The 27,029-nt window shown below is 37.1% G+C and overlaps 1 protein-coding gene across 1 annotated transcript in view; it reads left to right on the top strand.

Annotated features, from left to right (window-relative positions):
• LOC146623808 (uncharacterized) overlaps window positions 1-26,623 on the top strand; it is a 34,099-nt gene extending 7,476 nt beyond the window's left edge. The window contains exons 2-3 of the mRNA XM_085364846.1: window positions 14-23,063; window positions 23,127-26,623. Of these exons, the coding sequence (XP_085220972.1) occupies window positions 14-23,063; window positions 23,127-26,411 (26,335 nt within the window). The 3' untranslated portion in view covers window positions 26,412-26,623. The remainder of the gene's footprint in view (window positions 1-13; window positions 23,064-23,126) is intronic.
• Window positions 26,624-27,029: the final 406 nt, after the last annotated feature.

The following is a 27,029-nucleotide window of genomic DNA, read 5'->3' as shown; positions in this document are numbered from 1 at the left end:
ATGTTGACAACAGGTCAAGGCTGCAAACAGTGTTGGAAGAAAAACTTCCAACCCAAGACGAACTGAAAGAAAGCATTCGCTGTTTCACTGAAATGTTAGAGAGAGAAAAGGAAGGTGTGAGAAGTATCCTTTCAGACATGGTCACCAAGAGAGAATGCACAGAAAATGAATGGAAGAAGCAGTTTGAACTGGACAAACGAGAGCTTGATAAAGTGAAAGAAGATCTGAGACACGACAGAGAAGATCTGGAGAGAGAAAGTGAGGTGCTGAATAAAGAGAAAATGGATTTGAAGGTGTTGATGTCTGACATCAAGAAACAATTTGAAATATTGGAAGAAAAGAAACAAAATATAAAAGAAGAACGAGACTCAATGGAAACCATAAAGCTTGAACTGCTCAATAAGATGGAACATGTAAACAGGCTGTTACATGAGACAAATGACGAAAAAGCCAAGATTAAAAATTGTATCCTTCAGGTTCAAACGGAAAAAGAAAGACTTGAAGACATTTTAAGCAAGATTTTCTTAACACATAATGAAGAAAAAGTCAAGGAAGATGACCTCAGAAGACAAACAAAAGAAGTGGAAATCATGAAAAAGGAATTACAGAGTGAAAGAGCAAAAGTGGAGAGTCTGATGAGGAATCTGAAGAAGAAGCAAGAAGAGCTTGAACGTGCAAAGGAAATCATGAGTGAAGAAAAAGAAGAGATGAAAGAGATGAAGACTGACATTGCCAAAGAACGAGAACTGTTGTTGAAGGAAAGGAGAAATATGGAAGAAGAGCGGTCTGAGATGGAAATGAGAGGAGACCAAGTCATGGATGAAATGAAATTGCTAGAGATTCTGAAAGTGAAACTTCAACAACTGAAGGAGGATATAAAAGCCAAAATGGAGAGATTACTACAAAATGTTGACAACAGGTCAAGGCTGCAAACAGTGTTGGAAGAAAAACTTCCAACCCAAGACGAACTGAAAGAAAGCATTCGCTGTTTCACTGAAATGTTAGAGAGAGAAAAGGAAGGTGTGAGAAGTATCCTTTCAGACATGGTCACCAAGAGAGAATGCACAGAAAATGAATGGAAGAAGCAGTTTGAACTGGACAAACGAGAACTTGATAAAGTGAAAGAAGATCTGAAACATGACAGAGAAGATCTGGAGAGAGAAAGTGAGGTGTTGAATAAAGAGAAAATGGATTTGAAGGTGTTGATGTCTGACATCAAGAAACAATTTGAAATATTGGAAGAAAAGAAACAAAATATAAAAGAAGAACGAGACTCAGTGGAAACCATAAAGCTTGAACTGCTCAATAAGATGGAACATGTAAACAGGCTGTTACATGAGACAAATGACGAAAAAGCCAAGATTAGAAATTGTATCCTTCAGGTTCAAACGGAAAAAGAAAGACTTGAAGACATTTTAAGCAAGATTTTCTTAACACATAATGAAGAAAAAGTCAAGGAAGATGGCCTCAGAAGACAAACAAAAGAAGTGGAAATCATGAAAAAGGAATTACAGAGTGAAAGAGCAAAAGTGGAGAGTCTGATGAGGAATCTGAAGAAGAAGCAAGAAGAGCTTGAACGTGCAAAGGGAATCATGAGTGAAGAAAAAGAAGAGATGAAAGAGATGAAGATTGACATTGCCAAAGAACGAGAACTGTTGTTGAAGGAAAGGAGAAATATGGAAGAAGAGCGGTCTGAGATGGAAATGAGAGGAGACCAAGTCATGGATGAAATGAAATTGCTAGAGATTCTGAAAGTGAAACTTCAACAACTGAAGGAGGATATAAAAGCCAAAATGGAGAGATTACTACAAAATGTTGACAACAGGTCAAGGCTGCAAACAGTGTTGGAAGAAAAACTTCCAACCCAAGACGAACTGAAAGAAAGCATTCGCTGTTTCACTGAAATGTTAGAGAGAGAAAAGGAAGGTGTGAGAAGTATCCTTTCAGACATGGTCACCAAGAGAGAATGCACAGAAAATGAATGGAAGAAGCAGTTTGAACTGGACAAACGAGAACTTGATAAAGTGAAAGAAGATCTGAAACATGACAGAGAAGATCTGGAGAGAGAAAGTGAGGTGTTGAATAAAGAGAAAATGGATTTGAAGGTGTTGATGTCTGACATCAAGAAACAATTTGAAATATTGGAAGAAAAGAAACAAAATATAAAAGAAGAACGAGACTCAATGGAAACCATAAAGCTTGAACTGCTCAATAAGATGGAACATGTAAACAGGCTGTTACATGAGACAAATGACGAAAAAGCCAAGATTAAAAATTGTATCCTTCAGGTTCAAACGGAAAAAGAAAGACTTGAAGACATTTTAAGCAAGATTTTCTTAACACATAATGAAGAAAAAGTCAAGGAAGATGACCTCAGAAGTCAAACAAAAGAAGTGGAAATCATGAAAAAGGAATTACAGAGTGAAAGAGCAAAAGTGGAGAGTCTGATGAGGAATCTGAAGAAGAAGCAAGAAGAGCTTGAACGTGCAAAGGGAATCATGAGTGAAGAAAAAGAAGAGATGAAAGAGATGAAGACTGACATTGCCAAAGAACGAGAACTGTTGTTGAAGGAAAGGAGAAATATGGAAGAAGAGCGGTCTGAGATGGAAATGAGAGGAGACCAAGTCATGGATGAAATGAAATTGCTAGAGATTCTGAAAGTGAAACTTCAACAACTGAAGGAGGATATAAAAGCCAAAATGGAGAGATTACTACAAAATGTTGACAACAGGTCAAGGCTGCAAACAGTGTTGGAAGAAAAACTTCCAACCCAAGACGAACTGAAAGAAAGCATTCGCTGTTTCACTGAAATGTTAGAGAGAGAAAAGGAAGGTGTGAGAAGTATCCTTTCAGAAATGGTCACCAAGAGAGAATGCACAGAAAATGAATGGAAGAAGCAGTTTGAACTGGACAAACGAGAGCTTGATAAAGTGAAAGAAGATCTGAGACACGACAGAGAAGATCTGGAGAGAGAAAGTGAGGTGCTGAATAAAGAGAAAATGGATTTGAAGGTGTTGATGTCTGACATCAAGAAACAATTTGAAATATTGGAAGAAAAGAAACAAAATATAAAAGAAGAACGAGACTCAATGGAAACCATAAAGCTTGAACTGCTCAATAAGATGGAACATGTAAACAGGCTGTTACATGAGACAAATGACGAAAAAGCCAAGATTAAAAATTGTATCCTTCAGGTTCAAACGGAAAAAGAAAGACTTGAAGACATTTTAAGCAAGATTTTCTTAACACATAATGAAGAAAAAGTCAAGGAAGATGACCTCAGAAGACAAACAAAAGAAGTGGAAATCATGAAAAAGGAATTACAGAGTGAAAGAGCAAAAGTGGAGAGTCTGATGAGGAATCTGAAGAAGAAGCAAGAAGAGCTTGAACGTGCAAAGGGAATCATGAGTGAAGAAAAAGAAGAGATGAAAGAGATGAAGACTGACATTGCCAAAGAACGAGAACTGTTGTTGAAGGAAAGGAGAAATATGGAAGAAGAGCGGTCTGAGATGGAAATGAGAGGAGACCAAGTCATGGATGAAATGAAATTGCTAGAGATTCTGAAAGTGAAACTTCAACAACTGAAGGAGGATATAAAAGCCAAAATGGAGAGATTACTACAAAATGTTGACAACAGGTCAAGGCTGCAAACAGTGTTGGAAGAAAAACTTCCAACCCAAGACGAACTGAAAGAAAGCATTCGCTGTTTCACTGAAATGTTAGAGAGAGAAAAGGAAGGTGTGAGAAGTATCCTTTCAGAAATGGTCACCAAGAGAGAATGCACAGAAAATGAATGGAAGCAGCAGTTTGAACTGGACAAACGAGAGCTTGATAAAGTGAAAGAAGATCTGAGACACGACAGAGAAGATCTGGAGAGAGAAAGTGAGGTTCTGAATAAAGAGAAAATGGATTTGAAGGTGTTGATGTCTGACATCAAGAAACAATTTGAAATATTGGAAGAAAAGAAACAAAATATAAAAGAAGAACGAGACTCAATGGAAACCATAAAGCTTGAACTGCTCAATAAGATGGAACATGTAAACAGGCTGTTACATGAGACAAATGACGAAAAAGCCAAGATTAAAAATTGTATCCTTCAGGTTCAAACGGAAAAAGAAAGACTTGAAGACATTTTAAGCAAGATTTTCTTAACACATAATGAAGAAAAAGTCAAGGAAGATGACCTCAGAAGTCAAACAAAAGAAGTGGAAATCATGAAAAAGGAATTACAGAGTGAAAGAGCAAAAGTGGAGAGTCTGATGAGGAATCTGAAGAAGAAGCAAGAAGAGCTTGAACGTGCAAAGGGAATCATGAGTGAAGAAAAAGAAGAGATGAAAGAGATGAAGACTGACATTGCCAAAGAACGAGAACTGTTGTTGAAGGAAAGGAGAAATATGGAAGAAGAGCGGTCTGAGATGGAAATGAGAGGAGACCAAGTCATGGATGAAATGAAATTGCTAGAGATTCTGAAAGTGAAACTTCAACAACTGAAGGAGGATATAAAAGCCAAAATGGAGAGATTACTACAAAATGTTGACAACAGGTCAAGGCTGCAAACAGTGTTGGAAGAAAAACTTCCAACCCAAGACGAACTGAAAGAAAGCATTCGCTGTTTCACTGAAATGTTAGAGAGAGAAAAGGAAGGTGTGAGAAGTATCCTTTCAGACATGGTCACCAAGAGAGAATGCACAGAAAATGAATGGAAGCAGCAGTTTGAACTGGACAAACGAGAGCTTGATGAAGTGAAAGAAGATCTGAGACACAACAGAGAAGATCTGGAGAGAGAAAGTGAGGTGCTGAATAAAGAGAAAATGGATTTGAAGGTGTTGATGTCTGACATCAAGAAACAATTTGAAATATTGGAAGAAAAGAAACAAAATATAAAAGAAGAACGAGACTCAATGGAAACCATAAAGCTTGAACTGCTCAATAAGATGGAACATGTAAACAGGCTGTTACATGAGACAAATGACGAAAAAGCCAAGATTAGAAATTGTATCCTTCAGGTTCAAACGGAAAAAGAAAGACTTGAAGACATTTTAAGCAAGATTTTCTTAACACATAATGAAGAAAAAGTCAAGGAAGATGGCCTCAGAAGACAAACAAAAGAAGTGGAAATCATGAAAAAGGAATTACAGAGTGAAAGAGCAAAAGTGGAGAGTCTGATGAGGAATCTGAAGAAGAAGCAAGAAGAGCTTGAACGTGCAAAGGGAATCATGAGTGAAGAAAAAGAAGAGATGAAAGAGATGAAGACTGACATTGCCAAAGAACGAGAACTGTTGTTGAAGGAAAGGAGAAATATGGAAGAAGAGCGGTCTGAGATGGAAATGAGAGGAGACCAAGTCATGGATGAAATGAAATTGCTAGAGATTCTGAAAGTGAAACTTCAACAACTGAAGGAGGATATAAAAGCCAAAATGGAGAGATTACTACAAAATGTTGACAACAGGTCAAGGCTGCAAACAGTGTTGGAAGAAAAACTTCCAACCCAAGACGAACTGAAAGAAAGCATTCGCTGTTTCACTGAAATGTTAGAGAGAGAAAAGGAAGGTGTGAGAAGTATCCTTTCAGAAATGGTCACCAAGAGAGAATGCACAGAAAATGAATGGAAGAAGCAGTTTGAACTGGACAAACGAGAGCTTGATAAAGTGAAAGAAGATCTGAGACACGACAGAGAAGATCTGGAGAGAGAAAGTGAGGTGCTGAATAAAGAGAAAATGGATTTGAAGGTGTTGATGTCTGACATCAAGAAACAATTTGAAATATTGGAAGAAAAGAAACAAAATATAAAAGAAGAACGAGACTCAATGGAAACCATAAAGCTTGAACTGCTCAATAAGATGGAACATGTAAACAGGCTGTTACATGAGACAAATGACGAAAAAGCCAAGATTAAAAATTGTATCCTTCAGGTTCAAACGGAAAAAGAAAGACTTGAAGACATTTTAAGCAAGATTTTCTTAACACATAATGAAGAAAAAGTCAAGGAAGATGACCTCAGAAGACAAACAAAAGAAGTGGAAATCATGAAAAAGGAATTACAGAGTGAAAGAGCAAAAGTGGAGAGTCTGATGAGGAATCTGAAGAAGAAGCAAGAAGAGCTTGAACGTGCAAAGGGAATCATGAGTGAAGAAAAAGAAGAGATGAAAGAGATGAAGACTGACATTGCCAAAGAACGAGAACTGTTGTTGAAGGAAAGGAGAAATATGGAAGAAGAGCGGTCTGAGATGGAAATGAGAGGAGACCAAGTCATGGATGAAATTAAATTGCTAGAGATTCTGAAAGTGAAACTTCAACAACTGAAGGAGGATATAAAAGCCAAAATGGAGAGATTACTACAAAATGTTGACAACAGGTCAAGGCTGCAAACAGTGTTGGAAGAAAAACTTCCAACCCAAGACGAACTGAAAGAAAGCATTCGCTGTTTCACTGAAATGTTAGAGAGAGAAAAGGAAGGTGTGAGAAGTATCCTTTCAGAAATGGTCACCAAGAGAGAATGCACAGAAAATGAATGGAAGCAGCAGTTTGAACTGGACAAACGAGAGCTTGATAAAGTGAAAGAAGATCTGAGACACGACAGAGAAGATCTGGAGAGAGAAAGTGAGGTTCTGAATAAAGAGAAAATGGATTTGAAGGTGTTGATGTCTGACATCAAGAAACAATTTGAAATATTGGAAGAAAAGAAACAAAATATAAAAGAAGAACGAGACTCAATGGAAACCATAAAGCTTGAACTGCTCAATAAGATGGAACATGTAAACAGGCTGTTACATGAGACAAATGACGAAAAAGCCAAGATTAAAAATTGTATCCTTCAGGTTCAAACGGAAAAAGAAAGACTTGAAGACATTTTAAGCAAGATTTTCTTAACACATAATGAAGAAAAAGTCAAGGAAGATGACCTCAGAAGTCAAACAAAAGAAGTGGAAATCATGAAAAAGGAATTACAGAGTGAAAGAGCAAAAGTGGAGAGTCTGATGAGGAATCTGAAGAAGAAGCAAGAAGAGCTTGAACGTGCAAAGGGAATCATGAGTGAAGAAAAAGAAGAGATGAAAGAGATGAAGACTGACATTGCCAAAGAACGAGAACTGTTGTTGAAGGAAAGGAGAAATATGGAAGAAGAGCGGTCTGAGATGGAAATGAGAGGAGACCAAGTCATGGATGAAATGAAATTGCTAGAGATTCTGAAAGTGAAACTTCAACAACTGAAGGAGGATATAAAAGCCAAAATGGAGAGATTACTACAAAATGTTGACAACAGGTCAAGGCTGCAAACAGTGTTGGAAGAAAAACTTCCAACCCAAGACGAACTGAAAGAAAGCATTCGCTGTTTCACTGAAATGTTAGAGAGAGAAAAGGAAGGTGTGAGAAGTATCCTTTCAGACATGGTCACCAAGAGAGAATGCACAGAAAATGAATGGAAGCAGCAGTTTGAACTGGACAAACGAGAGCTTGATGAAGTGAAAGAAGATCTGAGACACAACAGAGAAGATCTGGAGAGAGAAAGTGAGGTGCTGAATAAAGAGAAAATGGATTTGAAGGTGTTGATGTCTGACATCAAGAAACAATTTGAAATATTGGAAGAAAAGAAACAAAATATAAAAGAAGAACGAGACTCAATGGAAACCATAAAGCTTGAACTGCTCAATAAGATGGAACATGTAAACAGGCTGTTACATGAGACAAATGACGAAAAAGCCAAGATTAGAAATTGTATCCTTCAGGTTCAAATGGAAAAAGAAAGACTTGAAGACATTTTAAGCAAGATTTTCTTAACACATAATGAAGAAAAAGTCAAGGAAGATGGCCTCAGAAGACAAACAAAAGAAGTGGAAATCATGAAAAAGGAATTACAGAGTGAAAGAGCAAAAGTGGAGAGTCTGATGAGGAATCTGAAGAAGAAGCAAGAAGAGCTTGAACGTGCAAAGGAAATCATGAGTGAAGAAAAAGAAGAGATGAAAGAGATGAAGACTGACATTGCCAAAGAACGAGAACTGTTGTTGAAGGAAAGGAGAAATATGGAAGAAGAGCGGTCTGAGATGGAAATGAGAGGACACCAAGTCATGGATGAAATGAAATTGCTAGAGATTCTGAAAGTGAAACTTCAACAACTGAAGGAGGATATAAAAGCCAAAATGGAGAGATTACTACAAAATGTTGACAACAGGTCAAGGCTGCAAACAGTGTTGGAAGAAAAACTTCCAACCCAAGACGAACTGAAAGAAAGCATTCGCTGTTTCACTGAAATGTTAGAGAGAGAAAAGGAAGGTGTGAGAAGTATCCTTTCAGAAATGGTCACCAAGAGAGAATGCACAGAAAATGAATGGAAGCAGCAGTTTGAACTGGACAAACGAGAGCTTGATAAAGTGAAAGAAGATCTGAGACACGACAGAGAAGATCTGGAGAGAGAAAGTGAGGTGCTGAATAAAGAGAAAATGGATTTGAAGGTGTTGATGTCTGACATCAAGAAACAATTTGAAATATTGGAAGAAAAGAAACAAAATATAAAAGAAGAACGAGACTCAATGGAAACCATAAAGCTTGAACTGCTCAATAAGATGGAACATGTAAACAGGCTGTTACATGAGACAAATGACGAAAAAGCCAAGATTAGAAATTGTATCCTTCAGGTTCAAACGGAAAAAGAAAGACTTGAAGACATTTTAAGCAAGATTTTCTTAACACATAATAAAGAAAAAGTCAAGGAAGATGACCTCAGAAGACAAACAAAAGAAGTGGAAATCATGAAAAAGGAATTACAGAGTGAAAGAGCAAAAGTGGAGAGTCTGATGAGGAATCTGAAGAAGAAGCAAGAAGAGCTTGAACGTGCAAAGGAAATCATGAGTGAAGAAAAAGAAGAGATGAAAGAGATGAAGACTGACATTGCCAAAGAACGAGAACTGTTGTTGAAGGAAAGGAGAAATATGGAAGAAGAGCGGTCTGAGATGGAAATGAGAGGAGACCAAGTCATGGATGAAATGAAATTGCTAGAGATTCTGAAAGTGAAACTTCAACAACTGAAGGAGGATATAAAAGCCAAAATGGAGAGATTACTACAAAATGTTGACAACAGGTCAAGGCTGCAAACAGTGTTGGAAGAAAAACTTCCAACCCAAGACGAACTGAAAGAAAGCATTCGCTGTTTCACTGAAATGTTAGAGAGAGAAAAGGAAGGTGTGAGAAGTATCCTTTCAGAAATGGTCACCAAGAGAGAATGCACAGAAAATGAATGGAAGCAGCAGTTTGAACTGGACAAACGAGAGCTTGATAAAGTGAAAGAAGATCTGAGACACGACAGAGGAGATCTGGAGAGAGAAAGTGAGGTGCTGAATAAAGAGAAAATGGATTTGAAGGTGTTGATGTCTGACATCATGAAACAATTTGAAATATTGGAAGAAAAGAAACAAAATATAAAAGAAGAACGAGACTCAATGGAAACCATAAAGCTTGAACTGCTCAATAAGATGGAACATGTAAACAGGCTGTTACATGAGACAAATGACGAAAAAGCCAAGATTAAAAATTGTATCCTTCAGGTTCAAACGGAAAAAGAAAGACTTGAAGACATTTTAAGCAAGATTTTCTTAACACATAATGAAGAAAAAGTCAAGGAAGATGACCTCAGAAGTCAAACAAAAGAAGTGGAAATCATGAAAAAGGAATTACAGAGTGAAAGAGCAAAAGTGGAGAGTCTGATGAGGAATCTGAAGAAGAAGCAAGAAGAGCTTGAACGTGCAAAGGGAATCATGAGTGAAGAAAAAGAAGAGATGAAAGAGATGAAGACTGACATTGCCAAAGAACGAGAACTGTTGTTGAAGGAAAGGAGAAATATGGAAGAAGAGCGGTCTGAGATGGAAATGAGAGGAGACCGAGTCATGGATGAAATGAAATTGCTAGAGATTCTGAAAGTGAAACTTCAACAACTGAAGGAGGATATAAAAGCCAAAATGGAGAGATTACTACAAAATGTTGACAACAGGTCAAGGCTGCAAACAGTGTTGGAAGAAAAACTTCCAACCCAAGACGAACTGAAAGAAAGCATTCGCTGTTTCACTGAAATGTTAGAGAGAGAAAAGGAAGGTGTGAGAAGTATCCTTTCAGAAATGGTCACCAAGAGAGAAAGCACAGAAAATGAATGGAAGCAGCAGTTTGAACTGGACAAACGAGAGCTTGATGAAGTGAAAGAAGATCTGAGACACGACAGAGAAGATCTGGAGAGAGAAAGTGAGGTGCTGAATAAAGAGAAAATGGATTTGAAGGTGTTGATGTCTGACATCAAGAAACAATTTGAAATATTGGAAGAAAAGAAACAAAATATAAAAGAAGAACGAGACTCAATGGAAACCATAAAGCTTGAACTGCTCAATAAGATGGAACATGTAAACAGGCTGTTACATGAGACAAATGACGAAAAAGCCAAGATTAAAAATTGTATCCTTCAGGTTCAAACGGAAAAAGAAAGACTTGAAGACATTTTAAGCAAGATTTTCTTAACACATAATGAAGAAAAAGTCAAGGAAGATGAACTCAGAAGTCAAACAAAAGAAGTGGAAATCATGAAAAAGGAATTACAGAGTGAAAGAGCAAAAGTGGAGAGTCTGATGAGGAATCTGAAGAAGAAGCAAGAAGAGCTTGAACGTGCAAAGGAAATCATGAGTGAAGAAAAAGAAGAGATGAAAGAGATGAAGACTGACATTGCCAAAGAACGAGAACTGTTGTTGAAGGAAAGGAGAAATATGGAAGAAGAGCGGTCTGAGATGGAAATGAGAGGAGACCAAGTCATGGATGAAATGAAATTGCTAGAGATTCTGAAAGTGAAACTTCAACAACTGAAGGAGGATATAAAAGCCAAAATGGAGAGATTACTACAAAATGTTGACAACAGGTCAAGGCTGCAAACAGTGTTGGAAGAAAAACTTCCAACCCAAGACGAACTGAAAGAAAGCATTCGCTGTTTCACTGAAATGTTAGAGAGAGAAAAGGAAGGTGTGAGAAGTATCCTTTCAGAAATGGTCACCAAGAGAGAAAGCACAGAAAATGAATGGAAGCAGCAGTTTGAACTGGACAAACGAGAGCTTGATGAAGTGAAAGAAGATCTGAGACACAACAGAGAAGATCTGGAGAGAGAAAGTGAGGTGCTGAATAAAGAGAAAATGGATTTGAAGGTGTTGATGTCTGACATCAAGAAACAATTTGAAATATTGGAAGAAAAGAAACAAAATATAAAAGAAGAACGAGACTCAATGGAAACCATAAAGCTTGAACTGCTCAATAAGATGGAACATGTAAACAGGCTGTTACATGAGACAAATGACGAAAAAGCCAAGATTAGAAATTGTATCCTTCAGGTTCAAATGGAAAAAGAAAGACTTGAAGACATTTTAAGCAAGATTTTCTTAACACATAATGAAGAAAAAGTCAAGGAAGATGGCCTCAGAAGACAAACAAAAGAAGTGGAAATCATGAAAAAGGAATTACAGAGTGAAAGAGCAAAAGTGGAGAGTCTGATGAGGAATCTGAAGAAGAAGCAAGAAGAGCTTGAACGTGCAAAGGAAATCATGAGTGAAGAAAAAGAAGAGATGAAAGAGATGAAGACTGACATTGCCAAAGAACGAGAACTGTTGTTGAAGGAAAGGAGAAATATGGAAGAAGAGCGGTCTGAGATGGAAATGAGAGGAGACCAAGTCATGGATGAAATGAAATTGCTAGAGATTCTGAAAGTGAAACTTCAACAACTGAAGGAGGATATAAAAGCCAAAATGGAGAGATTACTACAAAATGTTGACAACAGGTCAAGGCTGCAAACAGTGTTGGAAGAAAAACTTCCAACCCAAGACGAACTGAAAGAAAGCATTCGCTGTTTCACTGAAATGTTAGAGAGAGAAAAGGAAGGTGTGAGAAGTATCCTTTCAGAAATGGTCACCAAGAGAGAATGCACAGAAAATGAATGGAAGCAGCAGTTTGAACTGGACAAACGAGAGCTTGATAAAGTGAAAGAAGATCTGAGACACGACAGAGAAGATCTGGAGAGAGAAAGTGAGGTGCTGAATAAAGAGAAAATGGATTTGAAGGTGTTGATGTCTGACATCAAGAAACAATTTGAAATATTGGAAGAAAAGAAACAAAATATAAAAGAAGAACGAGACTCAATGGAAACCATAAAGCTTGAACTGCTCAATAAGATGGAACATGTAAACAGGCTGTTACATGAGACAAATGACGAAAAAGCCAAGATTAGAAATTGTATCCTTCAGGTTCAAACGGAAAAAGAAAGACTTGAAGACATTTTAAGCAAGATTTTCTTAACACATAATAAAGAAAAAGTCAAGGAAGATGACCTCAGAAGACAAACAAAAGAAGTGGAAATCATGAAAAAGGAATTACAGAGTGAAAGAGCAAAAGTGGAGAGTCTGATGAGGAATCTGAAGAAGAAGCAAGAAGAGCTTGAACGTGCAAAGGAAATCATGAGTGAAGAAAAAGAAGAGATGAAAGAGATGAAGACTGACATTGCCAAAGAACGAGAACTGTTGTTGAAGGAAAGGAGAAATATGGAAGAAGAGCGGTCTGAGATGGAAATGAGAGGAGACCAAGTCATGGATGAAATGAAATTGCTAGAGATTCTGAAAGTGAAACTTCAACAACTGAAGGAGGATATAAAAGCCAAAATGGAGAGATTACTACAAAATGTTGACAACAGGTCAAGGCTGCAAACAGTGTTGGAAGAAAAACTTCCAACCCAAGACGAACTGAAAGAAAGCATTCGCTGTTTCACTGAAATGTTAGAGAGAGAAAAGGAAGGTGTGAGAAGTATCCTTTCAGAAATGGTCACCAAGAGAGAATGCACAGAAAATGAATGGAAGCAGCAGTTTGAACTGGACAAACGAGAGCTTGATAAAGTGAAAGAAGATCTGAGACACGACAGAGAAGATCTGGAGAGAGAAAGTGAGGTGCTGAATAAAGAGAAAATGGATTTGAAGGTGTTGATGTCTGACATCATGAAACAATTTGAAATATTGGAAGAAAAGAAACAAAATATAAAAGAAGAACGAGACTCAATGGAAACCATAAAGCTTGAACTGCTCAATAAGATGGAACATGTAAACAGGCTGTTACATGAGACAAATGACGAAAAAGCCAAGATTAAAAATTGTATCCTTCAGGTTCAAACGGAAAAAGAAAGACTTGAAGACATTTTAAGCAAGATTTTCTTAACACATAATGAAGAAAAAGTCAAGGAAGATGACCTCAGAAGTCAAACAAAAGAAGTGGAAATCATGAAAAAGGAATTACAGAGTGAAAGAGCAAAAGTGGAGAGTCTGATGAGGAATCTGAAGAAGAAGCAAGAAGAGCTTGAACGTGCAAAGGGAATCATGAGTGAAGAAAAAGAAGAGATGAAAGAGATGAAGACTGACATTGCCAAAGAACGAGAACTGTTGTTGAAGGAAAGGAGAAATATGGAAGAAGAGCGGTCTGAGATGGAAATGAGAGGAGACCAAGTCATGGATGAAATGAAATTGCTAGAGATTCTGAAAGTGAAACTTCAACAACTGAAGGAGGATATAAAAGCCAAAATGGAGAGATTACTACAAAATGTTGACAACAGGTCAAGGCTGCAAACAGTGTTGGAAGAAAAACTTCCAACCCAAGACGAACTGAAAGAAAGCATTCGCTGTTTCACTGAAATGTTAGAGAGAGAAAAGGAAGGTGTGAGAAGTATCCTTTCAGAAATGGTCACCAAGAGAGAATGCACAGAAAATGAATGGAAGAAGCAGTTTGAACTGGACAAACGAGAGCTTGATAAAGTGAAAGAAGATCTGAGACACGACAGAGAAGATCTGGAGAGAGAAAGTGAGGTGCTGAATAAAGAGAAAATGGATTTGAAGGTGTTGATGTCTGACATCATGAAACAATTTGAAATATTGGAAGAAAAGAAACAAAATATAAAAGAAGAACGAGACTCAATGGAAACCATAAAGCTTGAACTGCTCAATAAGATGGAACATGTAAACAGGCTGTTACATGAGACAAATGACGAAAAAGCCAAGATTAAAAATTGTATCCTTCAGGTTCAAACGGAAAAAGAAAGACTTGAAGACATTTTAAGCAAGATTTTCTTAACACATAATGAAGAAAAAGTCAAGGAAGATGGCCTCAGAAGACAAACAAAAGAAGTGGAAATCATGAAAAAGGAATTACAGAGTGAAAGAGCAAAAGTGGAGAGTCTGATGAGGAATCTGAAGAAGAAGCAAGAAGAGCTTGAACGTGCAAAGGGAATCATGAGTGAAGAAAAAGAAGAGATGAAAGAGATGAAGACTGACATTGCCAAAGAACGAGAACTGTTGTTGAAGGAAAGGAGAAATATGGAAGAAGAGCGGTCTGAGATGGAAATGAGAGGAGACCAAGTCATGGATGAAATGAAATTGCTAGAGATTCTGAAAGTGAAACTTCAACAACTGAAGGAGGATATAAAAGCCAAAATGGAGAGATTACTACAAAATGTTGACAACAGGTCAAGGCTGCAAACAGTGTTGGAAGAAAAACTTCCAACCCAAGACGAACTGAAAGAAAGCATTCGCTGTTTCACTGAAATGTTAGAGAGAGAAAAGGAAGGTGTGAGAAGTATCCTTTCAGAAATGGTCACCAAGAGAGAAAGCACAGAAAATGAATGGAAGCAGCAGTTTGAACTGGACAAACGAGAGCTTGATGAAGTGAAAGAAGATCTGAGACACGACAGAGAAGATCTGGAGAGAGAAAGTGAGGTGCTGAATAAAGAGAAAATGGATTTGAAGGTGTTGATGTCTGACATCAAGAAACAATTTGAAATATTGGAAGAAAAGAAACAAAATATAAAAGAAGAACGAGACTCAATGGAAACCATAAAGCTTGAACTGCTCAATAAGATGGAACATGTAAACAGGCTGTTACATGAGACAAATGACGAAAAAGCCAAGATTAAAAATTGTATCCTTCAGGTTCAAACGGAAAAAGAAAGACTTGAAGACATTTTAAGCAAGATTTTCTTAACACATAATGAAGAAAAAGTCAAGGAAGATGAACTCAGAAGTCAAACAAAAGAAGTGGAAATCATGAAAAAGGAATTACAGAGTGAAAGAGCAAAAGTGGAGAGTCTGATGAGGAATCTGAAGAAGAAGCAAGAAGAGCTTGAACGTGCAAAGGAAATCATGAGTGAAGAAAAAGAAGAGATGAAAGAGATGAAGACTGACATTGCCAAAGAACGAGAACTGTTGTTGAAGGAAAGGAGAAATATGGAAGAAGAGCGGTCTGAGATGGAAATGAGAGGAGACCAAGTCATGGATGAAATGAAATTGCTAGAGATTCTGAAAGTGAAACTTCAACAACTGAAGGAGGATATAAAAGCCAAAATGGAGAGATTACTACAAAATGTTGACAACAGGTCAAGGCTGCAAACAGTGTTGGAAGAAAAACTTCCAACCCAAGACGAACTGAAAGAAAGCATTCGCTGTTTCACTGAAATGTTAGAGAGAGAAAAGGAAGGTGTGAGAAGTATCCTTTCAGAAATGGTCACCAAGAGAGAATGCACAGAAAATGAATGGAAGCAGCAGTTTGAACTGGACAAACGAGAGCTTGATAAAGTGAAAGAAGATCTGAGACACGACAGAGAAGATCTGGAGAGAGAAAGTGAGGTGCTGAATAAAGAGAAAATGGATTTGAAGGTGTTGATGTCTGACATCATGAAACAATTTGAAATATTGGAAGAAAAGAAACAAAATATAAAAGAAGAACGAGACTCAATGGAAACCATAAAGCTTGAACTGCTCAATAAGATGGAACATGTAAACAGGCTGTTACATGAGACAAATGACGAAAAAGCCAAGATTAGAAATTGTATCCTTCAGGTTCAAACGGAAAAAGAAAGACTTGAAGACATTTTAAGCAAGATTTTCTTAACACATAATAAAGAAAAAGTCAAGGAAGATGACCTCAGAAGACAAACAAAAGAAGTGGAAATCATGAAAAAGGAATTACAGAGTGAAAGAGCAAAAGTGGAGAGTCTGATGAGGAATCTGAAGAAGAAGCAAGAAGAGCTTGAACGTGCAAAGGAAATCATGAGTGAAGAAAAAGAAGAGATGAAAGAGATGAAGACTGACATTGCCAAAGAACGAGAACTGTTGTTGAAGGAAAGGAGAAATATGGAAGAAGAGCGGTCTGAGATGGAAATGAGAGGAGACCAAGTCATGGATGAAATGAAATTGCTAGAGATTCTGAAAGTGAAACTTCAACAACTGAAGGAGGATATAAAAGCCAAAATGGAGAGATTACTACAAAATGTTGACAACAGGTCAAGGCTGCAAACAGTGTTGGAAGAAAAACTTCCAACCCAAGACGAACTGAAAGAAAGCATTCGCTGTTTCACTGAAATGTTAGAGAGAGAAAAGGAAGGTGTGAGAAGTATCCTTTCAGAAATGGTCACCAAGAGAGAATGCACAGAAAATGAATGGAAGCAGCAGTTTGAACTGGACAAACGAGAGCTTGATAAAGTGAAAGAAGATCTGAGACACGACAGAGAAGATCTGGAGAGAGAAAGTGAGGTGCTGAATAAAGAGAAAATGGATTTGAAGGTGTTGATGTCTGACATCATGAAACAATTTGAAATATTGGAAGAAAAGAAACAAAATATAAAAGAAGAACGAGACTCAATGGAAACCATAAAGCTTGAACTGCTCAATAAGATGGAACATGTAAACAGGCTGTTACATGAGACAAATGACGAAAAAGCCAAGATTAAAAATTGTATCCTTCAGGTTCAAACGGAAAAAGAAAGACTTGAAGACATTTTAAGCAAGATTTTCTTAACACATAATGAAGAAAAAGTCAAGGAAGATGACCTCAGAAGTCAAACAAAAGAAGTGGAAATCATGAAAAAGGAATTACAGAGTGAAAGAGCAAAAGTGGAGAGTCTGATGAGGAATCTGAAGAAGAAGCAAGAAGAGCTTGAACGTGCAAAGGGAATCATGAGTGAAGAAAAAGAAGAGATGAAAGAGATGAAGACTGACATTGCCAAAGAACGAGAACTGTTGTTGAAGGAAAGGAGAAATATGGAAGAAGAGCGGTCTGAGATGGAAATGAGAGGAGACCAAGTCATGGATGAAATGAAATTGCTAGAGATTCTGAAAGTGAAACTTCAACAACTGAAGGAGGATATAAAAGCCAAAATGGAGAGATTACTACAAAATGTTGACAACAGGTCAAGGCTGCAAACAGTGTTGGAAGAAAAACTTCCAACCCAAGACGAACTGAAAGAAAGCATTCGCTGTTTCACTGAAATGTTAGAGAGAGAAAAGGAAGGTGTGAGAAGTATCCTTTCAGAAATGGTCACCAAGAGAGAATGCACAGAAAATGAATGGAAGCAGCAGTTTGAACTGGACAAACGAGAGCTTGATAAAGTGAAAGAAGATCTGAGACACGACAGAGGAGATCTGGAGAGAGAAAGTGAGGTGCTGAATAAAGAGAAAATGGATTTGAAGGTGTTGATGTCTGACATCATGAAACAATTTGAAATATTGGAAGAAAAGAAACAAAATATAAAAGAAGAACGAGACTCAATGGAAACCATAAAGCTTGAACTGCTCAATAAGATGGAACATGTAAACAGGCTGTTACATGAGACAAATGACGAAAAAGCCAAGATTAAAAATTGTATCCTTCAGGTTCAAACGGAAAAAGAAAGACTTGAAGACATTTTAAGCAAGATTTTCTTAACACATAATGAAGAAAAAGTCAAGGAAGATGGCCTCAGAAGACAAACAAAAGAAGTGGAAATCATGAAAAAGGAATTACAGAGTGAAAGAGCAAAAGTGGAGAGTCTGATGAGGAATCTGAAGAAGAAGCAAGAAGAGCTTGAACGTGCAAAGGGAATCATGAGTGAAGAAAAAGAAGAGATGAAAGAGATGAAGACTGACATTGCCAAAGAACGAGAACTGTTGTTGAAGGAAAGGAGAAATATGGAAGAAGAGCGGTCTGAGATGGAAATGAGAGGAGACCAAGTCATGGATGAAATGAAATTGCTAGAGATTCTGAAAGTGAAACTTCAACAACTGAAGGAGGATATAAAAGCCAAAATGGAGAGATTACTACAAAATGTTGACAACAGGTCAAGGCTGCAAACAGTGTTGGAAGAAAAACTTCCAACCCAAGACGAACTGAAAGAAAGCATTCGCTGTTTCACTGAAATGTTAGAGAGAGAAAAGGAAGGTGTGAGAAGTATCCTTTCAGAAATGGTCACCAAGAGAGAAAGCACAGAAAATGAATGGAAGCAGCAGTTTGAACTGGACAAACGAGAGCTTGATGAAGTGAAAGAAGATCTGAGACACGACAGAGAAGATCTGGAGAGAGAAAGTGAGGTGCTGAATAAAGAGAAAATGGATTTGAAGGTGTTGATGTCTGACATCAAGAAACAATTTGAAATATTGGAAGAAAAGAAACAAAATATAAAAGAAGAACGAGACTCAATGGAAACCATAAAGCTTGAACTGCTCAATAAGATGGAACATGTAAACAGGCTGTTACATGAGACAAATGACGAAAAAGCCAAGATTAAAAATTGTATCCTTCAGGTTCAAACGGAAAAAGAAAGACTTGAAGACATTTTAAGCAAGATTTTCTTAACACATAATGAAGAAAAAGTCAAGGAAGATGAACTCAGAAGTCAAACAAAAGAAGTGGAAATCATGAAAAAGGAATTACAGAGTGAAAGAGCAAAAGTGGAGAGTCTGATGAGGAATCTGAAGAAGAAGCAAGAAGAGCTTGAACGTGCAAAGGAAATCATGAGTGAAGAAAAAGAAGAGATGAAAGAGATGAAGACTGACATTGCCAAAGAACGAGAACTGTTGTTGAAGGAAAGGAGAAATATGGAAGAAGAGCGGTCTGAGATGGAAATGAGAGGAGACCAAGTCATGGATGAAATGAAATTGCTAGAGATTCTGAAAGTGAAACTTCAACAACTGAAGGAGGATATAAAAGCCAAAATGGAGAGATTACTACAAAATGTTGACAACAGGTCAAGGCTGCAAACAGTGTTGGAAGAAAAACTTCCAACCCAAGACGAACTGAAAGAAAGCATTCGCTGTTTCACTGAAATGTTAGAGAGAGAAAAGGAAGGTGTGAGAAGTATCCTTTCAGAAATGGTCACCAAGAGAGAATGCACAGAAAATGAATGGAAGCAGCAGTTTGAACTGGACAAACGAGAGCTTGATAAAGTGAAAGAAGATCTGAGACACGACAGAGAAGATCTGGAGAGAGAAAGTGAGGTGCTGAATAAAGAGAAAATGGATTTGAAGGTGTTGATGTCTGACATCATGAAACAATTTGAAATATTGGAAGAAAAGAAACAAAATATAAAAGAAGAACGAGACTCAATGGAAACCATAAAGCTTGAACTGCTCAATAAGATGGAACATGTAAACAGGCTGTTACATGAGACAAATGACGAAAAAGCCAAGATTAAAAATTGTATCCTTCAGGTTCAAACGGAAAAAGAAAGACTTGAAGACATTTTAAGCAAGATTTTCTTAACACATAATGAAGAAAAAGTCAAGGAAGATGACCTCAGAAGTCAAACAAAAGAAGTGGAAATCATGAAAAAGGAATTACAGAGTGAAAGAGCAAAAGTGGAGAGTCTGATGAGGAATCTGAAGAAGAAGCAAGAAGAGCTTGAACGTGCAAAGGGAATCATGAGTGAAGAAAAAGAAGAGATGAAAGAGATGAAGACTGACATTGCCAAAGAACGAGAACTGTTGTTGAAGGAAAGGAGAAATATGGAAGAAGAGCGGTCTGAGATGGAAATGAGAGGAGACCAAGTCATGGATGAAATGAAATTGCTAGAGATTCTGAAAGTGAAACTTCAACAACTGAAGGAGGATATAAAAGCCAAAATGGAGAGATTACTACAAAATGTTGACAACAGGTCAAGGCTGCAAACAGTGTTGGAAGAAAAACTTCCAACCCAAGACGAACTGAAAGAAAGCATTCGCTGTTTCACTGAAATGTTAGAGAGAGAAAAGGAAGGTGTGAGAAGTATCCTTTCAGAAATGGTCACCAAGAGAGAAAGCACAGAAAATGAATGGAAGCAGCAGTTTGAACTGGACAAACGAGAGCTTGATGAAGTGAAAGAAGATCTGAGACACGACAGAGAAGATCTGGAGAGAGAAAGTGAGGTGCTGAATAAAGAGAAAATGGATTTGAAGGTGTTGATGTCTGACATCAAGAAACAATTTGAAATATTGGAAGAAAAGAAACAAAATATAAAAGAAGAACGAGACTCAATGGAAACCATAAAGCTTGAACTGCTCAATAAGATGGAACATGTAAACAGGCTGTTACATGAGACAAATGACGAAAAAGCCAAGATTAAAAATTGTATCCTTCAGGTTCAAACGGAAAAAGAAAGACTTGAAGACATTTTAAGCAAGATTTTCTTAACACATAATGAAGAAAAAGTCAAGGAAGATGAACTCAGAAGTCAAACAAAAGAAGTGGAAATCATGAAAAAGGAATTACAGAGTGAAAGAGCAAAAGTGGAGAGTCTGATGAGGAATCTGAAGAAGAAGCAAGAAGAGCTTGAACGTGCAAAGGAAATCATGAGTGAAGAAAAAGAAGAGATGAAAGAGATGAAGACTGACATTGCCAAAGAACGAGAACTGTTGTTGAAGGAAAGGAGAAATATGGAAGAAGAGCGGTCTGAGATGGAAATGAGAGGAGACCAAGTCATGGATGAAATGAAATTGCTAGAGATTCTGAAAGTGAAACTTCAACAACTGAAGGAGGATATAAAAGCCAAAATGGAGAGATTACTACAAAATGTTGACAACAGGTCAAGGCTGCAAACAGTGTTGGAAGAAAAACTTCCAACCCAAGACGAACTGAAAGAAAGCATTCGCTGTTTCACTGAAATGTTAGAGAGAGAAAAGGAAGGTGTGAGAAGTATCCTTTCAGAAATGGTCACCAAGAGAGAATGCACAGAAAATGAATGGAAGCAGCAGTTTGAACTGGACAAACGAGAGCTTGATAAAGTGAAAGAAGATCTGAGACACGACAGAGAAGATCTGGAGAGAGAAAGTGAGGTTCTGAATAAAGAGAAAATGGATTTGAAGGTGTTGATGTCTGACATCAAGAAACAATTTGAAATATTGGAAGAAAAGAAACAAAATATAAAAGAAGAACGAGACTCAATGGAAACCATAAAGCTTGAACTGCTCAATAAGATGGAACATGTAAACAGGCTGTTACATGAGACAAATGACGAAAAAGCCAAGATTAAAAATTGTATCCTTCAGGTTCAAACGGAAAAAGAAAGACTTGAAGACATTTTAAGCAAGATTTTCTTAACACATAATGAAGAAAAAGTCAAGGAAGATGACCTCAGAAGTCAAACAAAAGAAGTGGAAATCATGAAAAAGGAATTACAGAGTGAAAGAGCAAAAGTGGAGAGTCTGATGAGGAATCTGAAGAAGAAGCAAGAAGAGCTTGAACGTGCAAAGGGAATCATGAGTGAAGAAAAAGAAGAGATGAAAGAGATGAAGACTGACATTGCCAAAGAACGAGAACTGTTGTTGAAGGAAAGGAGAAATATGGAAGAAGAGCGGTCTGAGATGGAAATGAGAGGAGACCAAGTCATGGATGAAATGAAATTGCTAGAGATTCTGAAAGTGAAACTTCAACAACTGAAGGAGGATATAAAAGCCAAAATGGAGAGATTACTACAAAATGTTGACAACAGGTCAAGGCTGCAAACAGTGTTGGAAGAAAAACTTCCAACCCAAGACGAACTGAAAGAAAGCATTCGCTGTTTCACTGAAATGTTAGAGAGAGAAAAGGAAGGTGTGAGAAGTATCCTTTCAGAAATGGTCACCAAGAGAGAATGCACAGAAAATGAATGGAAGCAGCAGTTTGAACTGGACAAACGAGAGCTTGATAAAGTGAAAGAAGATCTGAGACACGACAGAGAAGATCTGGAGAGAGAAAGTGAGGTTCTGAATAAAGAGAAAATGGATTTGAAGGTGTTGATGTCTGACATCAAGAAACAATTTGAAATATTGGAAGAAAAGAAACAAAATATAAAAGAAGAACGAGACTCAATGGAAACCATAAAGCTTGAACTGCTCAATAAGATGGAACATGTAAACAGGCTGTTACATGAGACAAATGACGAAAAAGCCAAGATTAAAAATTGTATCCTTCAGGTTCAAACGGAAAAAGAAAGACTTGAAGACATTTTAAGCAAGATTTTCTTAACACATAATGAAGAAAAAGTCAAGGAAGATGACCTCAGAAGTCAAACAAAAGAAGTGGAAATCATGAAAAAGGAATTACAGAGTGAAAGAGCAAAAGTGGAGAGTCTGATGAGGAATCTGAAGAAGAAGCAAGAAGAGCTTGAACGTGCAAAGGGAATCATGAGTGAAGAAAAAGAAGAGATGAAAGAGATGAAGACTGACATTGCCAAAGAACGAGAACTGTTGTTGAAGGAAAGGAGAAATATGGAAGAAGAGCGGTCTGAGATGGAAATGAGAGGAGACCAAGTCATGGATGAAATGAAATTGCTAGAGATTCTGAAAGTGAAACTTCAACAACTGAAGGAGGATATAAAAGCCAAAATGGAGAGATTACTACAAAATGTTGACAACAGGTCAAGGCTGCAAACAGTGTTGGAAGAAAAACTTCCAACCCAAGACGAACTGAAAGAAAGCATTCGCTGTTTCACTGAAATGTTAGAGAGAGAAAAGGAAGGTGTGAGAAGTATCCTTTCAGACATGGTCACCAAGAGAGAATGCACAGAAAATGAATGGAAGCAGCAGTTTGAACTGGACAAACGAGAGCTTGATGAAGTGAAAGAAGATCTGAGACACAACAGAGAAGATCTGGAGAGAGAAAGTGAGGTGCTGAATAAAGAGAAAATGGATTTGAAGGTGTTGATGTCTGACATCAAGAAACAATTTGAAATATTGGAAGAAAAGAAACAAAATATAAAAGAAGAACGAGACTCAATGGAAACCATAAAGCTTGAACTGCTCAATAAGATGGAACATGTAAACAGGCTGTTACATGAGACAAATGACGAAAAAGCCAAGATTAGAAATTGTATCCTTCAGGTTCAAACGGAAAAAGAAAGACTTGAAGACATTTTAAGCAAGATTTTCTTAACACATAATGAAGAAAAAGTCAAGGAAGATGGCCTCAGAAGACAAACAAAAGAAGTGGAAATCATGAAAAAGGAATTACAGAGTGAAAGAGCAAAAGTGGAGAGTCTGATGAGGAATCTGAAGAAGAAGCAAGAAGAGCTTGAACGTGCAAAGGGAATCATGAGTGAAGAAAAAGAAGAGATGAAAGAGATGAAGACTGACATTGCCAAAGAACGAGAACTGTTGTTGAAGGAAAGGAGAAATATGGAAGAAGAGCGGTCTGAGATGGAAATGAGAGGAGACCAAGTCATGGATGAAATGAAATTGCTAGAGATTCTGAAAGTGAAACTTCAACAACTGAAGGAGGATATAAAAGCCAAAATGGAGAGATTACTACAAAATGTTGACAACAGGTCAAGGCTGCAAACAGTGTTGGAAGAAAAACTTCCAACCCAAGACGAACTGAAAGAAAGCATTCGCTGTTTCACTGAAATGTTAGAGAGAGAAAAGGAAGGTGTGAGAAGTATCCTTTCAGAAATGGTCACCAAGAGAGAATGCACAGAAAATGAATGGAAGAAGCAGTTTGAACTGGACAAACGAGAGCTTGATAAAGTGAAAGAAGATCTGAGACACGACAGAGAAGATCTGGAGAGAGAAAGTGAGGTGCTGAATAAAGAGAAAATGGATTTGAAGGTGTTGATGTCTGACATCAAGAAACAATTTGAAATATTGGAAGAAAAGAAACAAAATATAAAAGAAGAACGAGACTCAATGGAAACCATAAAGCTTGAACTGCTCAATAAGATGGAACATGTAAACAGGCTGTTACATGAGACAAATGACGAAAAAGCCAAGATTAAAAATTGTATCCTTCAGGTTCAAACGGAAAAAGAAAGACTTGAAGACATTTTAAGCAAGATTTTCTTAACACATAATGAAGAAAAAGTCAAGGAAGATGACCTCAGAAGACAAACAAAAGAAGTGGAAATCATGAAAAAGGAATTACAGAGTGAAAGAGCAAAAGTGGAGAGTCTGATGAGGAATCTGAAGAAGAAGCAAGAAGAGCTTGAACGTGCAAAGGGAATCATGAGTGAAGAAAAAGAAGAGATGAAAGAGATGAAGACTGACATTGCCAAAGAACGAGAACTGTTGTTGAAGGAAAGGAGAAATATGGAAGAAGAGCGGTCTGAGATGGAAATGAGAGGAGACCAAGTCATGGATGAAATGAAATTGCTAGAGATTCTGAAAGTGAAACTTCAACAACTGAAGGAGGATATAAAAGCCAAAATGGAGAGATTACTACAAAATGTTGACAACAGGTCAAGGCTGCAAACAGTGTTGGAAGAAAAACTTCCAACCCAAGACGAACTGAAAGAAAGCATTCGCTGTTTCACTGAAATGTTAGAGAGAGAAAAGGAAGGTGTGAGAAGTATCCTTTCAGACATGGTCACCAAGAGAGAATGCACAGAAAATGAATGGAAGCAGCAGTTTGAACTGGACAAACGAGAGCTTGATGAAGTGAAAGAAGATCTGAGACACGACAGAGAAGATCTGGAGAGAGAAAGTGAGGAGCTGAATAGAGAGAAAATGGATTTGAAGGTGTTGATGTCTGACATCAAGAAACAATTTGAAATATTGGAAGAAAAGAAACAAAATATAAAAGAAGAACGAGACTCAATGGAAATCATAAAGCTTGAACTGCTCAATAAGATGGAACATGTAAACAGGCTGTTACATGAGACAAATGAAGAAAAAGCCAAGATTAAAAATTGTATCCTTCAGGTTCAAATGGAAAAAGAAAGACTTGAAGACATTTTAAGCAAGATTTTCTTAACACATAATGAAGAAAAAGTCAAGGAAGATGACCTCAGAAGACAAACAAAAGAAGTGGAAATCATGAAAAAGGAATTACAGAGTGAAAGAGCAAAAGTGGAGAGTCTGATGAGGAATCTGAAGAAGAAGCAAGAAGAGCTTGAACGTGCAAAGGGAATCATGAGTGAAGAAAAAGAAGAGATGAAAGAGATGAAGACTGACATTGCCAAAGAACAAGAACTGTTGTTGAAGGAAAGGAGAAATGTGGAAGAACAGCAGTCTGGGATGGAAATGAGGGGAGACCAAGTCATGGATGAAATGAAATCACTAGAGATTCTGAAAGTGAAACTAATTGCGAGGAAATCCCTGAAAGGTGAACTGTCTGATGTACAACCCAGAGAGGACATCCTCAGTAGTGTTACAATCTCTACAAGAAACCTTATAGGAAAACTAAATAGACTGATTCATCAAGACTTGCCGACATATATTAAGAGAGTAGAGGGGGAAAATGAAAAAATATTACAAGTGATCTCCACATATGAACAAAATTGTGTCAGAATTTATAAGCAGAAAATTAAAATTACTGCAGGTTATGACAAGATACAACAACAAAAGAAACATGTGTTTAAGACAACATTTGACAAAGCAATCCAAACTGAGGATGTTGTAAAACAATGCTTACATGAGCATCAGGATGAAGAGACCAATGAACATGAATTTAAGCAGAGGATGAAGGATGTTGCAGTTAATCTTGAAGGAAGCAAAAGATACTTGACACCTGACAAGGAAGGTCTGCTGTTAGTAGGAGAAGGTGAAGAATTTGGAAATGTCAAGAAAACAAATCTTGCAACGTTGTCCATCTTGTCAGCAGAGGAAGATGACTTCACACAGAAGGGAATTTTAAAAACTGAGTTTTTGAAACAAATCTGGAAGGACACTAGAATAGAACGAAATGAAATAAATCAGATGAAGCTCAGAGGTCAAAAAATGAGAAACAATATGGATAAAAGAGTAAAGGTGATCAATCATTTTGTTAGGAGATCAATATTTCAGAAAGAAAAGACATCAGTTGAGAAAACAAGAAAAATGTTGGAACATGGGCAAAGTAATACGTTTTTATCTGTAAGTGGCAGGGATGGAGAACACAAATCACTTGATGAAAAATATACCGAGCTCCAACAACTTAAGGTCCGCATGCTTAGTGAGATTGAGAAATTCTACATACAAAACAAAGCGTCTAAGACACTGACAACTAGCAACAAAGCTAATCAAACAGTTCAACTAGATTCTCCAAATATCTATCAAGAGCAAATAAAGGTAGAAGAATCTGAAGCAGCACCAGAGAGATCTCCTGGACTCCTCAGTCAGCTCAGACTTTCCTGTTATCGCTGTTGCTCCCGTTATTGTGCCTACTGCAAGCAAGGATGTATAAAGAAAAAATGAGAGGCAAGAAAAGTGCTACATAAAAATCAGTCCATTTACCTTTTGTTTTACTTTTTAGTTATATTAATATGTGTGTATTTGGAAAATGTGTTTTTCCCGTTAATCATATTAACCTAACAACGTAAGAGTACCAGTCTGATGTCAATCATCTAATTTTTAAACAACTAGTTATGTAATGTAAAAGTATTCCTTTAACATGTTATTTTTTTCACAAATGCAAAATATTAAAGTTTAACAGATAATCTTAACATTTCTAATTACATTTTTATGCTGATTTCTAATTAATCTTCTTTCAACATATTTATTCTGTTGTCTTGTGTTAGAATACAGAAGCACAAAGAATACAGTAAAATCAAAACTAACAAGAATATTTGAAAACTGTGACTCCATATATATTCATATTTAAATGAAAGAAAAATGCATGTTTAACATAAATTTGATCCCTAAATAAATCTTTTTCCAAAACCATTCACATCACTGCAATATTTTTCTTTTGGTAAATTTCGAATTATATAAGAACCCAATTGTTTGAAACATTATTTAAATTAATTACACAGTTAATTGTAAATTGACAAATTAAATATAAAACTCATGCCATCTAATTATCTTCATTGGGGT

This window comes from Diplotaxodon limnothrissa, linkage group LG10 (genome assembly GCF_057381915.1).
Source record: "Diplotaxodon limnothrissa isolate DT_005_m linkage group LG10, D_limnothrissa_male_GT1.1, whole genome shotgun sequence".
NCBI lineage: Eukaryota > Metazoa > Chordata > Actinopteri > Cichliformes > Cichlidae > Diplotaxodon > Diplotaxodon limnothrissa.
The sequence above is the reverse complement of the archived record's forward strand: the minus strand, read 5'-3'. Positions and strand labels throughout refer to the sequence as shown.